At 49.8% G+C, this 22,582-nt stretch overlaps 13 protein-coding genes and 1 non-coding gene across 14 annotated transcripts; 7 read left to right on the top strand and 7 right to left on the bottom strand.

Annotated features, from left to right (window-relative positions):
- Nucleotides 1–156: 156 nt before the first annotated feature.
- Nucleotides 157–2,194, bottom strand: An04g03590 (uncharacterized protein; the record flags this gene model as incomplete). The annotated part of the gene is made up of 3 exons (XM_059747433.1): nt 157–1,348; nt 1,400–2,063; nt 2,149–2,194. 3 exons carry the CDS (start codon nt 2,192–2,194, stop codon nt 157–159), a joined length of 1,902 nt encoding a protein of 633 aa, XP_059600499.1.
- Nucleotides 2,195–3,113: 919 nt separating this feature from the next.
- On the bottom strand, nt 3,114–4,229 carry An04g03580 (uncharacterized protein; the record flags this gene model as incomplete). The annotated part of the gene is made up of 2 exons (XM_059747432.1): nt 3,114–3,995; nt 4,224–4,229. The coding sequence occupies 2 exons, from the start codon at nt 4,227–4,229 to the stop codon at nt 3,114–3,116; spliced, it is 888 nt and encodes a 295-aa protein (XP_059600498.1).
- A 680-nt stretch (nt 4,230–4,909) lies between these two features.
- An04g03570 (uncharacterized protein) lies at nt 4,910–6,033 on the top strand (the record flags this gene model as incomplete). Its single annotated transcript, XM_001401687.1, has 3 exons — nt 4,910–5,036; nt 5,110–5,515; nt 5,571–6,033. 3 exons carry the CDS (start codon nt 4,910–4,912, stop codon nt 6,031–6,033), a joined length of 996 nt encoding a protein of 331 aa, XP_001401724.1.
- Nucleotides 6,034–6,925: 892 nt separating this feature from the next.
- An04g03560 (hypothetical protein) lies at nt 6,926–7,842 on the bottom strand (the record flags this gene model as incomplete). Its single annotated transcript, XM_059747431.1, has 5 exons — nt 6,926–7,022; nt 7,154–7,178; nt 7,320–7,453; nt 7,493–7,611; nt 7,756–7,842. 5 exons carry the CDS (start codon nt 7,840–7,842, stop codon nt 6,926–6,928), a joined length of 462 nt encoding a protein of 153 aa, XP_059600497.1.
- A 165-nt stretch (nt 7,843–8,007) lies between these two features.
- On the top strand, nt 8,008–8,834 carry An04g03550 (hypothetical protein; the record flags this gene model as incomplete). Its single annotated transcript, XM_059747430.1, has 3 exons — nt 8,008–8,313; nt 8,643–8,692; nt 8,789–8,834. The coding sequence occupies 3 exons, from the start codon at nt 8,008–8,010 to the stop codon at nt 8,832–8,834; spliced, it is 402 nt and encodes a 133-aa protein (XP_059600496.1).
- Nucleotides 8,835–8,854: 20 nt separating this feature from the next.
- An04g03540 (hypothetical protein) lies at nt 8,855–9,834 on the bottom strand (the record flags this gene model as incomplete). The annotated part of the gene is made up of 3 exons (XM_059747429.1): nt 8,855–9,302; nt 9,417–9,503; nt 9,716–9,834. The coding sequence occupies 3 exons, from the start codon at nt 9,832–9,834 to the stop codon at nt 8,855–8,857; spliced, it is 654 nt and encodes a 217-aa protein (XP_059600495.1).
- A 205-nt stretch (nt 9,835–10,039) lies between these two features.
- On the top strand, nt 10,040–11,068 carry An04g03530 (uncharacterized protein; the record flags this gene model as incomplete). The annotated part of the gene is made up of 3 exons (XM_001401683.3): nt 10,040–10,258; nt 10,314–10,652; nt 10,757–11,068. 3 exons carry the CDS (start codon nt 10,040–10,042, stop codon nt 11,066–11,068), a joined length of 870 nt encoding a protein of 289 aa, XP_001401720.1.
- A 571-nt stretch (nt 11,069–11,639) lies between these two features.
- Nucleotides 11,640–13,251, bottom strand: An04g03520 (uncharacterized protein; the record flags this gene model as incomplete). The annotated part of the gene is made up of 3 exons (XM_059747428.1): nt 11,640–11,813; nt 12,601–12,712; nt 12,989–13,251. The coding sequence occupies 3 exons, from the start codon at nt 13,249–13,251 to the stop codon at nt 11,640–11,642; spliced, it is 549 nt and encodes a 182-aa protein (XP_059600494.1).
- A 25-nt stretch (nt 13,252–13,276) lies between these two features.
- On the top strand, nt 13,277–13,366 carry tRNA-Asp (GTC). Its single transcript has one exon. It is a non-coding gene; the product is annotated as a tRNA-Asp (tRNA).
- A 691-nt stretch (nt 13,367–14,057) lies between these two features.
- On the bottom strand, nt 14,058–15,056 carry An04g03500 (uncharacterized protein; the record flags this gene model as incomplete). Its single annotated transcript, XM_001401681.3, has 3 exons — nt 14,058–14,192; nt 14,394–14,761; nt 14,831–15,056. 3 exons carry the CDS (start codon nt 15,054–15,056, stop codon nt 14,058–14,060), a joined length of 729 nt encoding a protein of 242 aa, XP_001401718.3.
- Nucleotides 15,057–15,490: 434 nt separating this feature from the next.
- On the bottom strand, nt 15,491–16,544 carry An04g03495 (uncharacterized protein; the record flags this gene model as incomplete). Its single annotated transcript, XM_059747427.1, has 4 exons — nt 15,491–15,730; nt 15,783–16,061; nt 16,125–16,323; nt 16,399–16,544. 4 exons carry the CDS (start codon nt 16,542–16,544, stop codon nt 15,491–15,493), a joined length of 864 nt encoding a protein of 287 aa, XP_059600493.1.
- A 948-nt stretch (nt 16,545–17,492) lies between these two features.
- On the top strand, nt 17,493–20,364 carry An04g03490 (uncharacterized protein; the record flags this gene model as incomplete). The annotated part of the gene is made up of 2 exons (XM_059747426.1): nt 17,493–17,582; nt 17,644–20,364. 2 exons carry the CDS (start codon nt 17,493–17,495, stop codon nt 20,362–20,364), a joined length of 2,811 nt encoding a protein of 936 aa, XP_059600492.1.
- A 125-nt stretch (nt 20,365–20,489) lies between these two features.
- On the top strand, nt 20,490–21,633 carry An04g03480 (hypothetical protein; the record flags this gene model as incomplete). Its single annotated transcript, XM_059747425.1, has 4 exons — nt 20,490–20,589; nt 20,713–20,841; nt 21,225–21,370; nt 21,622–21,633. 4 exons carry the CDS (start codon nt 20,490–20,492, stop codon nt 21,631–21,633), a joined length of 387 nt encoding a protein of 128 aa, XP_059600491.1.
- Nucleotides 21,634–22,046: 413 nt separating this feature from the next.
- On the top strand, nt 22,047–22,547 carry An04g03470 (hypothetical protein; the record flags this gene model as incomplete). The annotated part of the gene is made up of 2 exons (XM_059747423.1): nt 22,047–22,171; nt 22,391–22,547. The coding sequence occupies 2 exons, from the start codon at nt 22,047–22,049 to the stop codon at nt 22,545–22,547; spliced, it is 282 nt and encodes a 93-aa protein (XP_059600490.1).
- Between the last annotated feature and the right edge of the window lie 35 nt (nt 22,548–22,582).

Genomic DNA, 22,582 nt, shown 5'->3' with positions numbered 1-22,582 from the left:
GCCTCATCCGGAGTCGAGCACGTCAATCACTCCTGCATTTCATGGAATGCCTTGAATTGCACAATTATATACTTTCTTCATATAAACCTACTATGCATTGACTTTTCTGTTCCTATCAATCTCACTATACATACACCCTGAACAGCGGAAAATGTCCTACATAAACGCCGAAACAGTCGCAGCAGCCATCGTAGTCGCGAAAACAGCAGGCATTACAGCATACCCAGCATTATCAAATACCGTACTGGGCTCATAAGTACCCGGAGTCGAACTATTCGTAGTACCATCCCAGCAGTACCTCTCAAAGCACCGGCTACACTGATCCGGCACCGTAGTGTTAGTCCGTTCAAAAGACCGACTCAAAACAGCACACGCAACACAAGAAGACCATTCCCCATCGCGACTATTATTCCCCATCGTGGCCACATCATACCCATTAAGGATAATACTATCCCTCTGCGACTCCGAGTAACTCGGATCAAACGTCGACACGTTCGAAAAAGTCACATACGGAAAGTTAGGAAGGTAAACAACTAACGGTGCTGGCCCAGTGGTATTCGATGAGTTGCACCCGAAGAACGTTGGTCGCGTATTGAGACCCTCATTGACAAAAGTATTTTGGTCGGGGATAGCAGGGAAAGCTGTCCCATTGCCGATGCCCGTAGAGTTTAGGCTGCGCTCGTAGGTGGCGACTAATGCGGTGCCGTTGGGCCAGTTATACTGCGTGTCTGCGGAGGAGTCCACGGCAAAGATGACGTCCACATGGCGCTCTGGCTGGATGAGTGGATGTAAGGGGATGTTTTGGAGGTCTTCGCCGCCATCCACGAGGTCGAGGACTGTTTGGCTTGCGGATGGGGAGGTGGAATTGGCCCAGAGATAGAACGGGTTGGGGGTGTAAACTGCTATGTCTTGGCTGTTTTCGCCGAGATCTTCTAGGATGCTTGTAAATGCGTCTTTCAGGAAGCTGGGGAGGCTAGTTGTGTTGATTTGAAGAAGGAATTGGTTGAATAAGGTGGATGAGGTTCCCATAATAAAGCCGCCATTGTCAAACCCGCGGACGCAGCTTTCGTTGCTGGGAAGGGATCCGGCTACGAAGCGTGAGCCCAGATACTGAACGGGCACGAAGCCGTGTACCGTTGGGTCAAAGGTGCCGAATTCCCAGGGGTTGAATTCGTAGACTGTGGCATTGCTGCTGACTAGGAGCTCGTCTGGGTATCGGCCGTCTGCGACTAGCACGGGCATTGGCATTTCTGCCCTCCTGAAGGAGTCGGTCAGAGCTATGGATGACCAGGTGTAGTTGATTCCTCCGGCGGTGGCGTTGACGAGCTGGTATGAGAGCGCGCGGCCCCTGGTGGGCATCAGTATCGCTGCTGGGCGAGAATTGGGCTAGGACTCATACCAGTAATCAGTGATGGATGTCTGCCAACCTGCATCATCCTTTCCAGACACTGCGTCATAAATATCTCTGTAGTAGGTTGCAGAATCTATAATTTGGATACTATCCCCGTCGGGGCCTTCAAAGATCGAGTTCTGGAACTGCCAGACATCACCAGGATCGTAGGTCTGAAGCGACGAGATGGTGGAGAAATTATTCAAGTAGATAGATCCCACCAACCATGCCCCACCACTGAGGCCGGCCAGATATGTTGCTGATTGCAGCAGTCCACCCAGCTGACCATTGCTTGTAGAATTGACTGTACGATTATCAAAAGCCTTGATTGCCCCAGCACCGTTCATCAGAGCCCGGTACCCTCCACCAGAGACAGCAATGCCAATATTCGGCAAATCGGAGGTGTTGCTAGAGATGCGATTGATATACCCCACAGCGTCAAAGTCTGTAATGTTGACGCGACCGAAGAATTCTCTCATGGCCGACAGTGTATTGTTCCTCCGAGTCCTTAGCCATGACGATTCGTTCGACGAGAGTGCTGTCGCACTGCGCACAGTGGGACGACTCGCAGAGCACCCGACCGTAGTTGGTGTATATCCATCAGGCGCATTTGGTAGCGCGCGCTGCTGCATCAAGTGTCTGCCGTACTCATTGTTGAAGCTAGCACTTACGCCTATGGAACTCTGCGGTTAGACCAGCTCCGGAAGCTGCGGAAGGGTGCAATGGTGAAATTGAAACTGGAAATGACAATGACAAACCTGACAATATGCTTGCAAAGGCAAGTAAAGCTGCTATGCACTGCATGCTAGCAAGTAATATACGGCTACTGTTTTCTAGAGGAAGCCAATGGGTTGGGATGGTGAAGTACAGCTCTCCCCGACGTCTTCACAGCAAGAAAGAGCGACCACTTCGAATTTCCAACCCGACCAAGGTTGCTGCGCAGCCGAGGGCCTCGGTAGTAGATATGCCATTACTTGTCAAGCATTAAGAATGGTACCGAAGTCTTGGTGGTGATCATAGTGACCTCGTTGCTTGCGGTCTGGAGAACCATGGATCTTTGATAGATGATTGGAGGGTCTGAAGCGAAGATGGCATTGAATTGCAGTCCATGGTTCGGGACACTACATGTGGAGGCTGATTTAAACCGGCAATTCCGTAGCTGAACTGGCAGTCAGAGAGTAGTAGCTGAGGATTAAAGTTGGTAAGCCGAACATGGATGATGGTTCACACGGGATCGATCTTGGGCGACACACTGCTTGTTAGGCTTTTTGCTAGATTCTGAAAACTCCCATGTGGTACTCACCAATTGTGAGTGAATCATTTGCTTTGAACGCATTAAGGCATTTACGTTACAACTACTCAGGGATAAGAGACCCGCAAGGGCCCTGGTATACATTCACACAAGGACCCTGATGTCACAGCGATCAGTGGGTCCGGAGCTGACGGATGGAGTCCACGGAACCAGAAGGCTGAGGTGCGCAGCAAAGGCTTGCTGCAGTCAGCTCTGCTGTGGTTCGCTCGTGTCCAACTTCTGGTCTAATGCAATTAACTTCGGGTGAGCAGGGTAACTATGCAACTAGAGGAAAACTTCGCCGGAAACAACGTCAGCTTACTCTGACAGACATCCAACATTTGAGTCTTCTCAAGTCAGCCACATGAGAGCACACAAGAACACCAACTAACAGAATTAAACTTTCTTCTAGTAAAACCAAATATACAGCAATCACAACTGCTGATACATCACATCCGTCCGCATCGTATATTTCGTGCCTCTCAAGACCGGATCCCCGCCATGAAGCAGATCCATCTGCTGAAACACCAACACCGAACCGGTCTTCGGAAAGACACGCAAATGCCTCTCCTTCTCCTCATACCGGGGTAGAAAAGACGTCGCTCCACCCAGCAGCTCGCCCTTCACATCCATATTTACCTCCCCCTCTCCTCGCTCAGCCCTCTTCATTTCCCTCTTCAATTCCCCAAGATCCTGCTCCCCATTGCCATTCAAGTACAATTGAATAGTATAGTACGACTTCTCCTTTCCATCAGGCGTCATGTATAGCGCATCCCAATGCGGCCGGAAGTACTCCCCCCCTTCATACTTGAGGAACCTCAGCCGTTCATTCAACCGAGTCATTCCATAAGCTTTATTCCGCCCTCCAAGGCCCGTCACCCGAGGTTGATTCTCAATTTTGTCGATCCCCAATTCCTTGAAAAATGGCAGTAACCGAGCCAGCAGCTTATCTGCTATATCCTCGGAATCATAGATAATACGTCCGCAATTCCGCGTATCAGTTGCGAGCGCTTGCCTGCCGTTTCCGATATTGATCATGGCGCGCTCCCACGTAGGTGTCGCGGTAGAGTCGCCAGGAGGGATAGTGCTGGACTCCGCAATGCGGATGAGTTCGGCGCATTCTTCTTCAGTGAACGCGTTATCTATGACTGCTGCGCAGAGGTTTTTGTATTCTGGGAGTGGTGGTTGAGAAGTCTCGAAGTTGATGCGATGGCAGGTGGTGGAGAGGTGAGGAATTTGGAAGGTGATGGCTGCATGTTTGGTATTTGAGTACAGAATGCTCGTACTATCTGGCTCTTCATATATTTCTTTTGTCTTTAACTCGAATAGTGCAAGTAATTGAGTCTTATATAATAAGGTGGAATTTGCAGAATGAGGCTCGAGAGATGCGTCACCTATCCGGGCCCCACTGCTGCCTGTAAGCAAGGCTGAAAAGATGGGCTGATCCTACATGCACAGCCTCGTGCTCCATATAGAAGGATCATGACTCAAATGAACTAGTGTAGCCTTCTTCCGCTACTTTGGCGATAGACTATATCGTACCTCCATCTAGTTGACTTTTCAGCTAACGAACGACACAACCGCATTTCCATGACTTCCGGGTTTTCCCAAGGCTGGCATACAATTTCAACCCGCTCTTATGTATAATGTACGAAAGTAATTCCATGAAGCTCGATCCAATGGTGGCCAGAGCTCCGCTAATTCTCCTTTAGTAGCATCTTTCTAAGATCCATGTCCGTACGTCTCAGATATCTGTAGCGTAGAGACAATGTAGGTAGCAGTCGATAAAGCTTAGATTAATAGAGGTACACATCGAGGTTTCGAAAATGCAATTCTGAAGATGCTGGGGTAAGACGTTGGCTCTGGCTGTTAGAAGAAAGGGCATCCAACTACTTAATGTTCCTTGCCAACTGAACCATCGAGTAGAATCCATCTGAATACGTTGCCCAATCTACTATCATCAATGCAGGTTCAATGCTTAAAAGTCAAAAGCGACCGCTAGAGGTCGCCCAAACATCGCCGAAGAAGAGGTAAGCAAACCGGAAATAACTACCGGAGTTATGTCTAAGACCGAGGAGTACTTAGGTAGCTATGGTATGTCGTCTTATAAATACACAAGGCGAGGTCTTCCTACGAGATAGTCAAAAAGTGAAAACAAAAAGAAGCATTGTCACTCCAGAACTCTGCTCTGCTATTCTACCGCTAACCTTACTGTCCTGAGAATCAACATGCCCGAGATTGCCGGGAAGGAGGTCGGCCCCATAGGCTTTGGCCTTATGGGATTAACCTGGAGAGCGACACCACCGTCTCAAGAGCAGGCGTTTGATGCCATGCATACTGCAATTCAGAAGGGATGTATGTAAGATTTGTGTCTTCATTCTTTGCTGGTATACAGCTATTTAACCAGCGCTGATCAATGGCAATATAGGTACCTGTTGGAACGGTGGTGAAAACTACGGCCCACTTGAATACAATAGTCTCGTTCTACTAGAGCAATATCTCGAGAGATACCCCGAAGATGCCGACAAAATTGTCCTGAACATCAAGGGTGGCGTGAACCCCGAGACCCACCAGATAGATGCATCGCCGGAGAATACACGCCGCAGTCTAGACAACTGCATAGCACAGCTGAAAAGTCGCAAGAAGATCGATATGTTCGAATTTGCTCGTCGAGACCCGGCCGTGCCTATGCATGAGACGTTTGCTCTTATTGAGAAGGAGTATGTGCAGACCGGCAAGATCGAGGGTATTGCCTTGTCGGAGGTGCGGGCTGAGACTATTCATGAAGCTGTCAAGTATACTAAGGTGCTTGCTGTGGAGGCTGAGCTTTCTTTGTAGGATTATTGATATTCTTGCGAAGAAGCAAAGGGGAAATGCTGACTGGAACAGGTTCACTACTGATATTCTGGAAAACGGCGTCGCAGCGGCCTGCGCCCAGTACGGTATCCCGATCATTGCCTACTCGCCTATTGGCAGAGGCATGTTAACTGGTCAGTTCAAGAAGTTTGATGACCTTCCACAGGACTCGCTGTTGCGCTCTTTCGACTTTCCGCGATTTCAGCGGGAGAATTTCGAGAAGAATATGCAGCTGGTACAGAAAGTAGAAGATATCGCTAAGAGGAAGAATTGCACCCCTGCGCAGCTTGCCATCAACTGGACGAGAGCACTCTCCAGGCGCCCGGGTGTACCAACCATTATTCCCATTCCGGGTGCCACAACTGCGGAGCGGGTAGAGGAGAATAGCACGCAAATTGATATCACGGATGAAGAGATGCTGGAGATTGATGAGATATTGGCCAAGTTCACCCCAGCTGGTGAACGATACCCCGGGGCCATTCCGGTCAATACATAGGATATGTGGCTACCATAGTAGTACTGTTCAAATGGCACTTCCGTAGCATCAAGTGCTACTATCTCAAGTGATGATTCAATGAAGTAGATTAGTTAGTCTGTGGACGCAGGCCAATAGCCATCTTGTTAGGGGAGCAGAGGACGCATCTGAATTCTGAACAGACAATTAACTTGCACAAAAAAGCCCTGTATGACGAGACACGAGGACTGTGCCTCCCAAATGAGCACCGGTTATCTATTAGAAGCCAGAAGCCGGATTGAAGAGCCATGTGACAGCACCAGATCCGGCTTCCCCAGCAACCTCGGGCAGACAGGCATACTATCGCAGTTAGTACCGTACCTGACGATCGGAGAGACGCCGACCGGTCTGAACTGGCTGGAGTAAGTTAGTAACTATGTATGCACATGGAAGATTCTAGCATGTAAGATGCATCTCATCACTAGGGTGTTAGTAGACAATCAGTACCATCTCAAGTGGGGCAGATGGTAATCGCTCTTGTATATTGCATCTGTCTCAGGTCTTGGAAGTGAAGTATAATAGGTATGAGAGACGAGGGGAAAACCCAGCAAGCAAGTTGCAGTCGCAAGGGCAGCTATTGTGCAATCGAGGCCACGTCAGCCATATGCCGGAGTTCAATCGGAATGAGAGACAGAAGGGACGGAGTAGCAAGTTGGTGGCTTGGGGGAGTGAACCTTGGAAGTGAACTTTACCGGTAATAGGATAAGGTATTAGTATCCTGTGTTAATGTTTCCTGTCAATCGAGAGTTGAAGCTGCCGCGGGGAGAGAAAAGAAGGGGCAGTGGGGAGTTGGGGGAAATTCTTGCTGGTCACACGCCTCACGCCCCCGCGGCGGCACTATCTATACATAGTAGATGCCTATAGATAGCAGCAATTAGGCGAGAACTCTAAGTCTTTGAGCCACTGTATTATCTGCTACCGCTTCAGTCACTATCACGTTCACTTTTCTTATATTGGCATCTTCCTTGGCTCTGGTCAAATGAAATTGTAGGATAGACATTAGACTTTATATTTGTAAAATATGGGTGGTGGGCCTTCCATCTGCTTCTACGAGTGCGCACAAATTGAACCGAACATACACTCCCCATATCAGATAGGAAACCTCTGCATAGGCCCAGAGGTCTCGTCTACAGGCCCAAAAAAATCATATCGACTCATTTTTTTCCTCTGACTATACTCTAAAGCACTCTACAGTATGCCTTCCTGGACTCCACTGAACAATAAATAGCAGCAAACGTTGATGTGGCTTGTCCGCAGTCAAACATAACCTGGTGTTAATGCTTTAATATAAGTTAATTCCTTGATTTCGAGTACCGCATCAGTAGTTGTTTCATCAAGATCGAAGTAATATGGTTGAAATCTGGGTTGTTGCTCAACGTTTCCTGTAGCATTCCGCTGGGGCCTCGACACCTAGCCCGCCAGGGTCGCATCGCGCACTGACCAGCAGTTACTCTCCAGCCTGTCCGTGGGAGAGTCTGGAACCTGGGGATCCCTAAACAATCTGCCACCCTCGAGTCGATCATTGCCGCTGCCGATTGCCGTCTCTCCCGCATTTTGGTTCTTTTACACTGTTGAACGACTCTGTCTATCGACTACTTAAAACAGGCTTACTCACTTACATTCATCTTCCGATAGCCTCTACGCATACTCATAATTCACACGAGCACAATTGTATGCACCAAAGGCTCTCTTTGCGGATTAAACTCCCGGATCCTCCGGATTCGACAGGGAAGCAGGCCGCATGTCCGATGGGCGCATCTGGACCCAATGCTTATTCAAGCCTATTTTCATGCCATGCTCGAGCTTGGAAACTTGCAAATGGCCAGCAATAGCACAGCCATTAAGATTCAGTTGTCAGGCAGACCAGCATATTCTACCGCATGAACCGGAACGAGCGTCATTGGGCACTAGTCCAAGCTTAAGCTCCAAAACATCAATCAATAATCGAAAATTAGAATGCTCACGGGACCTGATACAGCCGCCGATGAAGACGCGGGTGCCATGGTAGCAGAAGTCCGGGGCCGAAATGCCCCTAATTTCAGGCAGGAAAAAGCCACCCGGGAGTCCCAGAAGGGAAAGATGGGGACACCTCACCTCGTCACGGTCCATCTTCCCGGGATAGGGATGAGACCCTTCCATCCAGCGAAGAAAAATATGATGGTCACACGGCAATCCCACGGATCCGCTTCTGGTGGCCGATCAGATTGCTTGCTCTACATCTGGTTTAGACCCATTAACCACATCGTGGGAAGCAGGGACCATGTATCTATCTGTACCTGGAATGGTGGTTAATGGTTCTTCCTCATCCAAACCTCCTGGAAAGTAAGGTATGGTTGTGGTTTCGATGGGCTTGGGTATGTGGCCCCTGGTTTAACATCTATGCGCTGACTCGTATACGCATGGTATTGTGGTTGGTTATGTCCGAGACTTCTATCAGATATTGATTTGTTTCAAGTGCATGAAACGACTTGCCTCGATCCGTATCGCTATACTTCTTAGTGATACCCATGGAGATGGGGATGTTAGCGACCGCGGAATTGGCACGAACTGCAAATTTCAAAAACCATCCTCACCACAACTAAACGATCCAGCAATTGGCCAATAGGATTGCGTGGACCTGTGATAAGCTTGCTGTCGCAAAGTAAGTACTTAGTAGTACTGCAGATACAGGAAAAAGGATCACACTCCACGTATAGACTGAGGTGAAATGCATAGTAACAACCTAGACAGAAAGTAGATACTATGCCACCGTCTCAACTGAAAAGGCCCTATCTCCAATGTAGGTGATGCATACATAACACCCCTACATGCTGTACCCGGATAGGTGCCTGATAATGTGCAGGACAAGGGCTCTGGAAGATTGGCATTGGATCCGGGATGATCTCCGAACGACGCGTGACCACCCTGTCGAATGTTCGACCGAATAAAATGTAGCTTCCAGAACCGCCCAGGCAGGCCCCGTGATCAGCAGGAGTGGCAGAGACAGACCAACTGTCACCCTGACGGTCATTCTTTTCCCATCCCCAGTTTTTCGGTTACTGGTAGAGGGGAGCTTCTTTCCGCCCGCCGCGCCCCCATTCGCCCCATCCCCGGATTGCCTAAAAGAGAAAGCCGAGCACTCCACGAATAGTGGCCCTTCCAGTGGAAAGCCATGACCGGCAGTTGTCCGTTGTTCGTGTCGGTCAGGCCGTAAATTTGCCTTGGATGATGCTGTTAGAGCGACGCTTCTGGGGGAATTTCTCATGATGGGCCTCAAGATATATCGTTACTTCATGATGATTTAACTTCGTCATCCGCGGGCGTGCATCCCCATTGGCCATGTCACTTTGCCCGCTTCTCTTTACTTATCGACATCCTTTCATTACCCAGTTACTGCTGGGGAGAAACTGGAAATACTCCTGGTTGAGATGTCATACTGATTGAAGAGAGCAGTAACTATTACTGTAGTGACCCTAGGGATATGCGTTAATCAAGGTCGTATACTATTATCGTCTGGTCGGGATAGCTGCCGTGCAGTATGATATACAGAAACATTCAGTGTCGGAAAGATGCCTGCAGGTCTTGCCACGATAGAGAGGACCGAATGACCACTTGGTGGAACCTGAATTGTATTCCCTTCTATCCCCATCCGTCCACGCATTCCCTGGGTCTGGACCGCATCCACCTCTCCCTCGCAGCTAATCTTTCTTGGGTGCTGGTTCCAATCTCTAGTTGCTCACATGAGCCCTCATGACCGTCTTGGGCCAACATCATTCCCCCTGAGGAAGCCACCCATGGGCTCATCGTGAAATGTATAAGAAGCTCGCTCGATGCTCATTGAGAACTCTTCCATCAGCAATTGAGTCTTCTTCGTGCTCACCTCTGCTTTCTCAGTGACTCGCGTGCTACAAGAACTTCAAGACTTTCCCAACCCAACGTCTATCCTACACCTGAAACCTTCTCCATTCTATTGTCTTTGAACTCTACCTTACTCTACACTTACTCCACAATGTCTGTTTCCTTCGACACCACTGACGTTGCCCCCGCCCCGGTCCCTGTTGTACAGGATGGCCCATGTCTCGGCTCCAAGTCCAGGATGCCCGAGTTCAGCCTGGCTGGAAAGGTTGTCTTGGTCTCTGGAGCTGCGCGTGGCCTTGGCTTGACCCAAGCTGAAGCCCTTCTGGAAGCGGGCGCCAAAGTCTACGCTCTTGATCGTCTGGATGAGCCCGTAAGTGACCTAGAAGCAGTCTACTATGTCCTCTTTTAACGCGCAATTCTTCTAGTCTCCCGAATTCGCCGTGATCCAGGAGCGTGCTCTGCAAGAACTGGGTACTGAGCTTCACTACCGTCGCATCGACGTGCGCGACACGGAGCTGCTGAACACCGTGATTGAAACTATTGCCAACACTGAAGGCCGAATGGATGGTCTGGTGGCGGCGGCCGGAATCCAGCAAGAGACCCCCGCGCTGGAGTACACAGCCAAGGATTCCAACACCATGTTTGAGGTGAATGTCACGGGGGTGTTCATGACCGCTCAGGCAGTCGCCAAGCAAATGATTCGCTTCGGGAATGGAGGCAGCATCGCCCTAATTGCGAGCATGAGTGGCACCATTGCCAATCGGGTATGTTCCCATCATGTCACCCGTTACCAGCCCTACCTGTCCTCCCCGCTTTGACTCTTCCTTCTCTTGGATTTCTGTACATAAACTGACTCATGGTGCTCTAGGGTCTCATCTGCCCCGCCTACAATGCCAGTAAGGCTGCCGTGATTCAACTTGGCCGTAACCTCGCCTCCGAATGGGGCCAATACAAAATCCGCGTCAACACCATCTCCCCTGGGTACATTGTCACCGCCATGGTTGAGAAGTTATTTGAACAATATCCTGAGCGTCGCGACGAGTGGCCCAAGCAGAACATGCTCGGTCGACTTTCCGCACCCAACGAGTACCGCGGTGCTGCAGTCTTCCTCCTCAGCGACGCCAGCAGCTTCATGACCGGTAGTGACCTCCGCATTGACGGTGGTCACGCCGCATGGTGATGACATGATCAGTCATCCTCTTTTCCTTTTCCTATCACTCTTCTATACTGCACTCTGATTACCGCATGGCGTTCATTGGAAGCGAGCACTTCACATCACAATTGGTTTATCATGACGTCTGGCTCTTCATCAGGAGGCCAATATTTCTTTCCCTTTAGCGTTTGGTGTCTGAACGGGATGATTGGGTTGATGAACAGTACCTAGAGCTGCTACCTACCACCTGTACCTATACCTATTATACATACCTATCATCCCTACTTACCTAGTTAATCAATATTACTATTTCCTCCGATATATGAATCCATGATCCCCCAGTAAAACAACATCCGCCACCTCCATCAATTACACCACCCAATAACAGTCCCCATCAGCAAGCTAGACCAAAACACAACCCCAAACAAAGTTACAAATAGCACCACTTAGCGCGCAGATCCCACCACCCCGGAAAATCGCACATGACCCCACACAAAATTCACCTTGAGCTGAGCCTAGCAATCCAAAGTCCAATGAAGCACGAAGAATAAATCACCCTGTCGCAAAAGTAGTAAGAGTAGTCGTAAGCTGAGCCTAATCATGGATCCCTTCCTAGTATCTGCCAAGACCCATCATACTGCCCATCCCCACCCATCGATCCGGGGTAATCACCCCCACCCCACTTTAGTGATCCCCGCATAACTGCATACGTTTTAGAATGGTTCTGAACCAGGGTTGGAGAGGTAGATGTGACGTTAGGTTGATGTATAGACTGATAACAACTTCTATATTTATTGGGTTTGGGTTTTGGATTTGGGTTTTATTGGGCAGTTACTAAGTTGGCTCGTTTGCTACCTTGCTCTATTCTCCGGTGGTTCATACGAACAGTACTTAGTACTATTCGATTCGGAATTGTATGGGTAGAGATGGCTGTGCTACACTCACACAACACGAACAACAGATAAGTTGCTATTGGCCTATCTGTTAGTCTAGTTCCACCTGCAAAGTGAAGTAGATGAAACCAGACTTCGCCGAGAAAGCAAAAGAGATTGCCTATTTGGGTCTTATACAGGGGGATTATTAGCTGAGAAGACAGTCATCTTTTCTCTTTTCTAGTAAGTAGATACCTATGGATGTAAGAAGGATGAGAGCCTAAGACGGATCTATGTGCCGAGCGAACCCAAACCAGCCACTCAAGTTGATAAAGAAAAAGAAAAAAGAAAAGCAAAACCAGGAAATAAGTCTCGTGATCCATACAGTTCACTTGTTTGAAGGTAAATCGATACATATTGATGCCTAACATATCGCCTAAACGGCCTAGTCTTCGATCGAGATGCAAGGGGATCGATTCGTGAACATAATCTAGACCCTTATTCGATATTGCAGTATTAGTGTTTATGGGTCCCAGTTCACGTGGTGACTAGGCCTTGCAGTCGGTCTATTTTCAATTCGTTGTTGGAGGGAATCACCTGTTTTGACTACTGTACTATTAGAAGATGTTTAGTTCGGTGGGGATCGGATCTTCTCAACACGCATGGTATACTATAACCCCAACACACGGACATTTCCGGGTTCCTCCTCTTCATCACCATCTCATTGGTATATACTTCTTCCCCGGATGATGCGGTCTCGGTAGTCACTTGATATTTCCCCGGATCGTCAGCATGACTCCTATACTAGTTAACCACTAGTGGTAGCTAAGTAACTATTTAGTTCGCACCATCCACGTAAGTCTACTAATTGGTTCACTTGGCTCCAGTTTACTTGCTTACTTAGATACTAGATTTAACAGCCTGACCCAGCATTCCTGAGTAATAGAATATCGACCAAAGAATCATTGACAACGCATCACCGCCGCTGTGTGCATGACATTGTCTGCGTGCAGTATGTTCCCCGTATCACTCCGACTTTGGTATCCAGTTATATGTTTCTATATGGAGCCCACACTTTGCAATCGCCAACAGCGTTGATGATGGGGTTTCTTGTGACCGGTTACGATTATTTCTGGTGTGGCGGATATTGGTAGAGGATTTCTGGAAGGAGAAATGAGAGGAAGACAGACCGGGATCTCCAGTTTTGGAATGGTTCGTGTTGATGGTGTGGGAAGTCGAATCGTCATCTGGGGGAGTAGGTTTCATGGTTGCGATGGGACTGGTACGGAGGACAATGGCCCTTGTTTTGAAAGGAACAATTGGTAGCTGATATAGCATAATTTAAAGAGGCTGACAACAACAATCCTCGATGGTCTAACGGTCATGATTTCCGCTTGTCAATCCTTAAAAGGAACAAGCGCGGGAGACCTGGGTTCGACTCCCAGTCGGGGAGATCTTTTTGGTTTTTGCTCTACCTGCTCGGTTCCTGGGTCAAGATCCCTTTTTTGCGACTGTTGAAGGCTTTATTTGGTCTTTTTTTATTTCGTAGTTTTGATTATATTGTTATCGGGACAGGATAGAGGTGAGGTCGTGATAATGTTGAAGATTATATTGCGCTCTTCCCCAGTGGCATGAATATATATTTCAGCAACCGAAGTCTACCAAATTATAAACATATTCCACAATTGTCAGCTTGGAAGGAATGCCCAGTGCCTGCGGTCTTTTAGCGCACTACTGATAGAGAGCGAGATTTTATAGAAACTACTGATTCCATTCGTGCTGTACTAAAGTTTGTATGAAACGTCCTGCGGCGATGATGGATAACCAAGTAAAGGAAGTATAACACATATCCCACTACAGCGACATGATATGGAATTGAACGAACATGCATTAATTGGTTTCTTACTAATGATATATAAGTTCATAATTACTACTGTGAGTACATAAGAGGCTATTTCAGGCAAATTTCCCGTTCGTGTCTCTGTTATAGCCCATCCCGATGGGCCTTTTTTTTTGAGTAGACGTATGGCGGACGTTCAAAGAAAGGTACCAACATATTGAGACCAAGCGTTGAACATAAACAAATAGGGTATGATGGACATGAAGAACAATCAGCCTCGGCTTTTTGAGCAAAACTAACTGATCTAGTCTTTCGAATACCAATTATGCCCTGGAAGAGCAAGTCCGAGTTCTCCTGTGATTCCACATGCCCACATAATCGCACGAGCTCTGCTGTAATGTAGCAACATAGCAGCAGCATACAGTCCATAGATATAATCCTACGCATCAGTTTAGGCCCAAACACCTATGCACAATTCCCAAACAATCCATCTACAACACCTCAGCACCGAACCAAATCATCCCATAGAATTACAATGCCATTCCATAACCATGCATACATACATCCGTCCACTCTTCCCTATCGTACACTCATTTCTTTGCAACAAGCAGATCCCAACCCGTTAACCAATATCACCAACCACACCCCTCTCCCCCAACCTCCCCACAACACCACTCTTCAACCTCAGTAGCCGCTCAATCTCCTCCGCCGACAATCCCTGCCTATCCCTCATCGCCAAGACCTGCCGAATAGTCAACGCATCAAGGTACTCCCTGCCCTGGAACCCCGATCTCCCCATCGCCTCCAGCTCCTGCTCCGCCGCCTTGGTGAGGCGCTGCCGCGCCGAGAAAACCAGTAACGCCGGGTTAGATGCGGGCGGGAAGACGGTAGGCGCGGGTTGTTGGCGCGCAAAGGTGCTGGAGGGAGAGAAGGTCGGGTTCGGGGTCACGGGGCCGATGGTGCGAAGCTGTGCGGCGAAGTCGGGGTCGCGGCCGTCGAGGTCGATTGCTTTTGTTGTAGAAAAGTGGTTAGTTTGGGGATTGAATGTATGTGATGGGGGTGGATGTATGTACGTACCTGATGAGCGCTCGAGGGAGGGGGGTTCTTTGGAGTGGTAGGTTGGTCCGGCGGGGGGTGGTCGCGACGGTTGTCGCGGTGGTTGTGGTTGTTGTCGTGTGGGTTTGGATGCTGGTGGTGGTTGTGCTGGGGAGGAGGTCGGAGGAGAAACGGGTTGTTTTGGGTATTGGCGCCGCGAGACAGCCTGGGCGGCGGATCTCGCGGGCTTGGAGGATGAGGCGCCCATGGGATCTGGAGGATTTGAGATTGCGGATCTGGGGGTGGAGCTGGGGTTTAGCACTGATGTTCTGGAAGCATAATTGCGGTGGTGGTGATGATCGGTTTTACATGGAATCAATTGCCTTCTGCAGAGGATCGGGCGGACTAGCCTGTTTGGGATGATGGGCTAGGCGCGCGGGTGACGTCAGCCATTACGAATTATTTACTTGTTCTTTACTTGATATTGTAGTCGCTGTTGTGAAGGGTATGCCCCTGACGGTCTGGGATGTATTTTTGTAGAGATATGCTATGATGAAAGTATCGTATAGTAGATGCTTGAGTCCTATTCATGTCTGGTTTTGCTACACTCATACAGTAAGACTTGTCTGCACAAGCCTGGTTCCCTATAGGAACACTACTTCAAAATGATCGCTCAGGCACGCAGTAGTCCAGTACTGCAGTTTACCTGAGTCCGGCAAGCCGTCTGCCCTGGACCTCACCCAGAGCGCGGCTGCCGCTGACGAATGCGACGGATCCGACCACTGCGACAGCAGGGAGGATCTGGAAAAGAGTCCAAGAAGTATAGTACAAGAAGAAGATGCCCTCGATGGAGAGAAGGGAGCCAAGGAACACGACGTGAGGAATAGGAGCCGACTTCAAGGCGGTAGGCAGGTGGTTGACGTTGACGCCGAGGAAGAGCCACTGGAACAGTGTCAGTGATGTATTGAAAACAATGGTATAGAGTAGAACTTACCACACCACCCAGAACGGGCAGAGTAGCAAGCACCATGGCGACAAAAGCCAAGGTGATCACAACGGGAGGGCTCTGAGGGTCGCTCTTGAAGATGTGGTGGATCTCAGGAAGCTTTCCGTACCGCGAAACCTCGACGGTCGGGACGGGCTCATCAGCGTTACGGGTCACATCCAGCTGGAAGGCAGCAGCATTGTATGCGGTCGACTCGCCGAAGGATCCGATGAGGAATCGGGCCTCGAGAGGCTCGGAGGCGGAAAGGAATTGGATGGGAAGGTCTTTCTGGGTCTGAAGTATACATCAGCTGTGTCCTAGCTGGTTCTGCGTGTAATTAGGGCCACCCACCAGGTCAAGCCTGGACTTGCCATTGTCCTTGACGTTGAAAGGGTATGAAATGTCCAATCCGGTCTCAGGATCCTGGAGAAGGAGGTACACTTGGTGTGCGTGCTTTCCGGCGCGTCCTTCTTGAGCTGTCAAGGTAACTTTCAAGGTATCGGCGACTCCAAGGGCGACGGGCTTGGTGAGAGCTTTGTTATCGGGGATACTGTCAATTGAGAGATACCATCAGTCCAAAAGTTCCAGAAGAGAAAAATAACAACGTAGAAAACAAGAAACGTACACCTCCTTCACGCCCGCGCCGACACCTGCGCCTTTGGTGTTTACTGACACGGTGGCATCAGTAAATCCCCATGCGGAGGCAGCCGCGGTCGGGATGGCAGCAGAAGCCAGCAAGGAAAGCTGGAGAACGGAGTGCCACAGCTGCATAATGAGCGAGAGACCAAAACCACAGCGACCAGGCAGTAGAATGAACAGAAAAGGAGGAAGCGACAAGGCCAAACACCGGGGATATAGCGAGAGGAATGGGAAGCTTGAGCGTCGACACGAACAGGCCGAAGCGGAAGATGCGCTAAGATAAGCGCCCGCGGCTTTGGGGCAAGCGGCGGTCCAGTGACCGCCCGCCCGCCCGTGCAAGCCCTAATTTCCCGGCATCTCGATGGAGTTCGGGCTGCCAAACATTTCTTCTTCGCTCCCTCGTCCGGACTATCGGGTTTGCCTGCCACTGTTGCGATCCCGGAGATCCTCGAACGGCTCAATAGTCGCTCCTTTGCATTTGCGCCATGTCTTATATGCTTCTTCTCTAGCCCCGGGAGCCCCCCTGCGCCTGCAGTTTGCCTTGACGTTCCGACTCCTCGCCTCCGCTTCACCGACGGGTCACCCTGGTCTCCGATCACGACGAGTTGGATCTGGGCGGTTGTGGTTACAATTACAACGAGTATAGCTGGATATTGGTACGTGGAGAAGATAGTTGGACTGCTTCGTGCCCCGTTGGTGGTTCATGCCAGGTGTTTTGGGTTTCCAGGAGGTGCCGCTCCTGCTTGCCTCCGTTTTCCGAATCGTCCATCGGCCCTCATTCCATTCACTGACTCTCGCCTCGCCTCACAGGCCCGAAAAGCCCCAAATCCCCGTCGCATTACCCTTCCGATCGAACCTCTTCATTTCAGCCGGAATAGACACTGTAGTTCGCCCGCCAATCTGTCCGTTGCCTCCGAAGTATTAGTGGTTGTATAATCAAGGATTCGGCCGGGACAAGCCGTATATCGGGGTTGCTGAAGGGAGGGAAGTGACTGAGAAACGGTGAACAAGTAAGCCGAACAAAGACCTGAATCCCGTTTTAGGACTTGGGGATTCACTTGGATCCGGCTATTCACTGTGATGGAAGCTAACAACACTGAAGTGGTTGGTAGGGCTTCTGTTGCGAGGGAACTTGGGTCCCCCGCTGCCCTCTCCCTCGACTTGACTCCTGTAAGTCTTCTGCATCTTTCTGCCTCGCGTCTCTTTCTTCAATTTCTAAACAGATTTCCAGCGAGAAACACGACGCAGTTCATCTCGTGCCTCACGTAGGACAACGCGTGAACCAGAAGCTCACCCTTCAAACCTCTCCCACTCCTCTTACTCTTTGCCCCCAACACCTGTCACAACGTCTTTCGAAGAACAGCTTCCCTCTGCCAAACGTCGCAAGACGCAGCGTTCTGCTACTGTAGACGAAAAGACAGATTCAACTCAAGATTCTGCCCAGACCCCGAACCAGAAAGGCTCTGGTGGTCCCTCGCAGATATCCAACAGCGTCTCTAGGAAAAGAGAACGCGGCAGGAAATCGGCCTTAGCCAACGGTGAGACCGTGCAACCTGCAACTCCTGCTCCCAATCCCAAGCAACAGTCCCAGTCGACGTTGCATAACTTTCTGTCAAGAAAACCCCAAGACCGACGCAAGTCTTTGGCTACTCAAAACCCGTCACCAAACCCCACTATGTCCACTTCTAACGTTTCAAACTCACCTGTTATGAACCCTTCCGCTTCCAACGGCCGCAAGACGCGCAAGTCTATGCCAGCCAAGCTGAACGGCGTTGAGAACAGCGAGAAGACTTCTTCAGTGGACTCTACCACTTCTGTTACTTCTACACCCCAGCAGAACGCTCAGGGCGGCAAAGCCAACAAAACTCCCGCTAGTTCTGCTGCGTCTGCCAACAATGCTAAAGCTGCCCAAACCCAGGAGGCTAGCACCAAGCTTGCAACACCTGCTACGCAGCCTCGCTCGACTCCTCGTACCACGACTGCCAGATCTCGTCGTGCGGAACGCAAGTCCAGAGCAATGGCTGTCACTCAGGATTCCAAATCAGTGCAGTCGACTCCCGTCTCTGCGGTGAATGCAAACAGTCACAAGCCTGTCAATTCACAGGTTGCTGCTCGAACAAGTTCTCGACCCCAGCGTTCTACTCGAAAGACTGCAGCCACCTCAGCCAGCCAGGCCGTGGATGACGGGTCTCTTGAAACACCGTCAGCCCCAAAGACACCTTTCAGCCGCGAGGTTGCTGACAGCATTGAAAGCACTCCTGCCTTTGACAGCAAAGCTGGATACGAGACCATGTCTGGATATGACTTGGATACTCCTGGATATGAACGCAGTACTCCGTACGGCGAAAGTTTTCCCTTTGAATACCCTGCTGATATGTATGGAAACAAATTTGGTCTCGATGGCTCCAATGATGGCCCAGGCTCCCCAACTGCCAGCTTCTCAACCACTACTTCAGCTGCGCGCACATCTGGAAGAACCAGAAAGCCTACCATCAAAGCTATGGAATCGTTGGAATCCGAGCGGCGCTTCCGGAGAAACCGTGCACCGTCATCAATGCCAGAGTCTGCTCTCAAAGAAGTAAAGGGCAAGGCAGCAGTGAAAAAGACGCGTGCAAACAAAAAGGCCAGTGCGAAAACAACTGGTACCGCACAGGCATTTAAGGCAGCCGTCGATGGAAAATGGGCAGCTGTTGCAAACCGACTTCTTGATCTGGCCGCGGCAGCTGTTGCTCCAGAATTTGAGCCGTCATCGGAAGCCGAGGGCTGGCTCGAAGAGCTGCGCAAGGAGTACGTGAAGAAGTCTGAGGAGAAGAAGACCGAAACTCCAACGGTGCAGTCCGAGGCGGAGCCCGTGACCGAGGCCGCATCCGAAGCGCAGCCCCAGGCAGAGATCGGCGTTGAGGGATCCAGTAAGCCTTTCTCTACGTCCGAGACGCACCGGTGGACTGACGAGGACGGTTTCGTTTTCACAGGCAAGAAGAATAAATATGGTGAAGAGCTTGTGCTCGTTGGCGAAGGCTACTCTTGGTTCCGCCCTAACAACACCTACGGAGACAAGTTGCTTCCCCAACCTCCGATTCGCCTGAAGTCTCACGAACAATTTGAGAAGGATCGCATCTTCGGGTATCCCCCACGCATGGGAGAGCGTAACCTGCCCCAGGACAACAAGATGCCTTTCTTCTTCGAAAACGTGGACGAGGTCAAGGCGACCATCAAGGCTCGGGAGGAGGCCCGCAAGAGAGGTATCGCTGTTGACCGAATGATGCCGGCTGCCTATATCCAAACCTTGATCGCTCAGCACGATGAAAATGCCCCGAAAGACGGTTCAGGTGAAGCAAAAGAGACCAAGGAGACCAAGGAGCCGACTCGCAAACGGCGCCGCGGCGGCGAGGCCTCAGAAACCACTCAACCGACCAAGCGACGCCGGAGGGAGCCAGAACCAACTCCACCTGCTGAGCCGCCCAAGACGCTGCGTATCAAGCTGACCTTGAAGGGAGGAGCGGCGGGGGCTACCAGAAAGCGATCCCATTCTGAGATGGAAGATCAGCCCGCTGAGACGAAGCCCACCGAGACGAAGAGTCAGCAGGAGCGATCTAGCCCTTCCAAAATCCTGAAGCTCGGCCTGCGTCGTAATTATACTCAAGAGATGATGAAACGCACGACGCCAGAAGATCTTGCAAAGGGGCCTCCCGAACCACCCAAAGACAAGCTCGAGGCTCTCAATTTGGCTCCCCTTCCCGGACCGCCGCCCCGAAACTACAACACAGCTCCTGGGGGACGTCCCCGTCGCCGTGCTGCAGCCGCCTTGATCGCCGAATTTCAGAATCACGCTGAGCAGAGAGCTCGTCGCGCCAACGCACGCAAACGGAACGTTCCATCGGACAAATCTGATGATCCCAATAGCCAGCCCAACGGTCAACCTAACGGCCATTCCAACGGCCAACCCAACTGAGATGCTCCTCGATGGTCAGTCTACACTCGTCTAGCTTTATACATCGCATGTGCGCGGTCTGCGTGGCATCGAAACTTGCTCATCAACCCGCAGACCCGTACCGACTGACCATTGAGTGTGATTTGATGCTTTATGAAGAAAAAGTGGCTGTTCAAATCTCTCATATCTCTCAATCTGTTTCGAATCTGCGTGGCATCGCCTTTCTTACATATCAACCCGCAGACCGTACAGACTGACCATGGAATGTGTTTTGATGCTTGATGAAGATAAAGTGGCTGTTTTACATCTCTCATTTCTCTTATATGTCACCGGATCTGCGTGGCAACTCATATTCATCTCAACCCGCAGATCCGGTTCGGACTGATCATGGAGTATGCTTTGGTTCGCTTGTTCACGATACGATGGCTCCTTTATATCTCTCGAATCTCATCTTGGTATCGAATCTGCGTGGCATCTCACTACCATATCAACCCGCAGGTTCGTTACCGACTGATATTGAGGATGCTTTCTCTGATGCTCGACGATACACATCTCACATTCGCATCATGTACTCGGCTTCTAGAGGCACTCTACTCATTTCCATCTCAACCCAGAGCCGATTACAAACTGATCGTTGAGTATCTGAGCTCGCTCGATTACGGTTTACTGCACTTCATATATAGCTCGATGGATCAAGGCATCACTGCTACCTCATGACACACGCATCTCTCATCTCTATCGCTTACTCGGCGCTCCGCGTGGCATCTCAAACTATACGCTATCAACCCGCGGAAGCGTCCGTACACTGAAGTCTAAGTGTGTCTGGATCGCTTCGTCATGGTTCATCTGCTTCACATACATCTCTCACTGCTCTCTCAAAGTAAACAGCACTCTGTGTGGAACTCACATTTACATCTACATCATCCCGGAGCTGCTGTTACTATCGAAGTGCAACCAAATCGGGATCTACGATCGTCTCACTCTTTATCGACAATACAACAAAGCACCTCCATATCACTCCCTCATGGTCAGCTTAATTTCATATCTCTCTCTAATTACGGAGTTACGGAAGTTTTTCGAGCCATTCGTGCATAGCGCTTAATTCCACAGGCAGGCGAAGTTATTGGCGTTCCGTTTAGAATATGCTTTGCTTGCTTGCCCAATTTTTTGTTTTCTTATTTGGTCATTCGAAGAACTAGAATGGACCTGGACGGGCTGTATTATCTTGTTGTTTCTTCTTTTTTCCCCCTTCACTGTTTTACTTTTTCTGTACTGTAGGATGACTTTTAATTCTCGAACTTCGAAATTGGGTGGATAGCCAAGGCAATAGCACAGCGGGTTAATTTAAATAACTTACAAATGAAATAAATACATACACATCGTGGCTATTATGCATTGTCGTGGAATCAACTTAGCTATTGTCTAGAGAAGATGGGATATAGATGCCTCAGGCACAAACACAAATCCCCGAACCACCTGACTTTTCCGCCTCCATCCATCCATCAATCCATCCCATCAATCATTTCATATCCAATCTATCTTCAATCCGAATAATCACTCACCTAACATCACTCACTCATCCACTTAATTGATTCCAAATAACAACTCCCCTAAGTGACCCAACCAACCAACCAACCAAAAAAAAAAATAAAAGAAATAAAATGCCCACCCAACCATCATCCACCCCCAAACCAAGAGTGAACATGGATCCCCATCACCGCCAACCACAACAGACGTCCATCCCACCGCGTGGACGTCCAGCAGGAGCAAGAGCAGGAGCAATTAAAGATATTCGTCAAACGAAAGAATATAAAGTCGCCGCGAGACGGTACGTCACCCTCTGCCTCCTCCTTCTTTCCCTGTTTTACTGCTATCATCTCTTTATATCCTTCTATGTTGGAATTCATCATTAACGTGGGTATGGTTATATAGATGGATATCAGTAATGGTGGGATTGCCGATACTGATGTATACGTCGTGGAGTTTGTATGAGAGGAGTATGTTATCCCTTTTTCCACATTTCTTTGGCTTTTTTGTTTTGTTCTAGGGAGGGGGAGTGTTTGCTAACGGGGGTGGGGTTTGTTGTTGTAGCGTATGGGGATAAGAGGCCGAAGAGGTTGGTGGAGAGGTCGTCTTCTGCTTCGGCTACTCCTTCGACTTTGACTTCGGGTTCTGGGAAGGTGGAGGGGGAGGGGGAGAAGTAAGTAGTAGGGGTGGTTAGTGGGATGGGTTGAGTGTA

Source organism: Aspergillus niger (assembly GCF_000002855.4).
Source record: "Aspergillus niger supercontig An04".
NCBI classification, from domain to species: domain Eukaryota; kingdom Fungi; phylum Ascomycota; class Eurotiomycetes; order Eurotiales; family Aspergillaceae; genus Aspergillus; species Aspergillus niger.
Note: the sequence above shows the minus strand (reverse complement) of the source record. Positions and strands in the feature narration are given on the sequence as shown.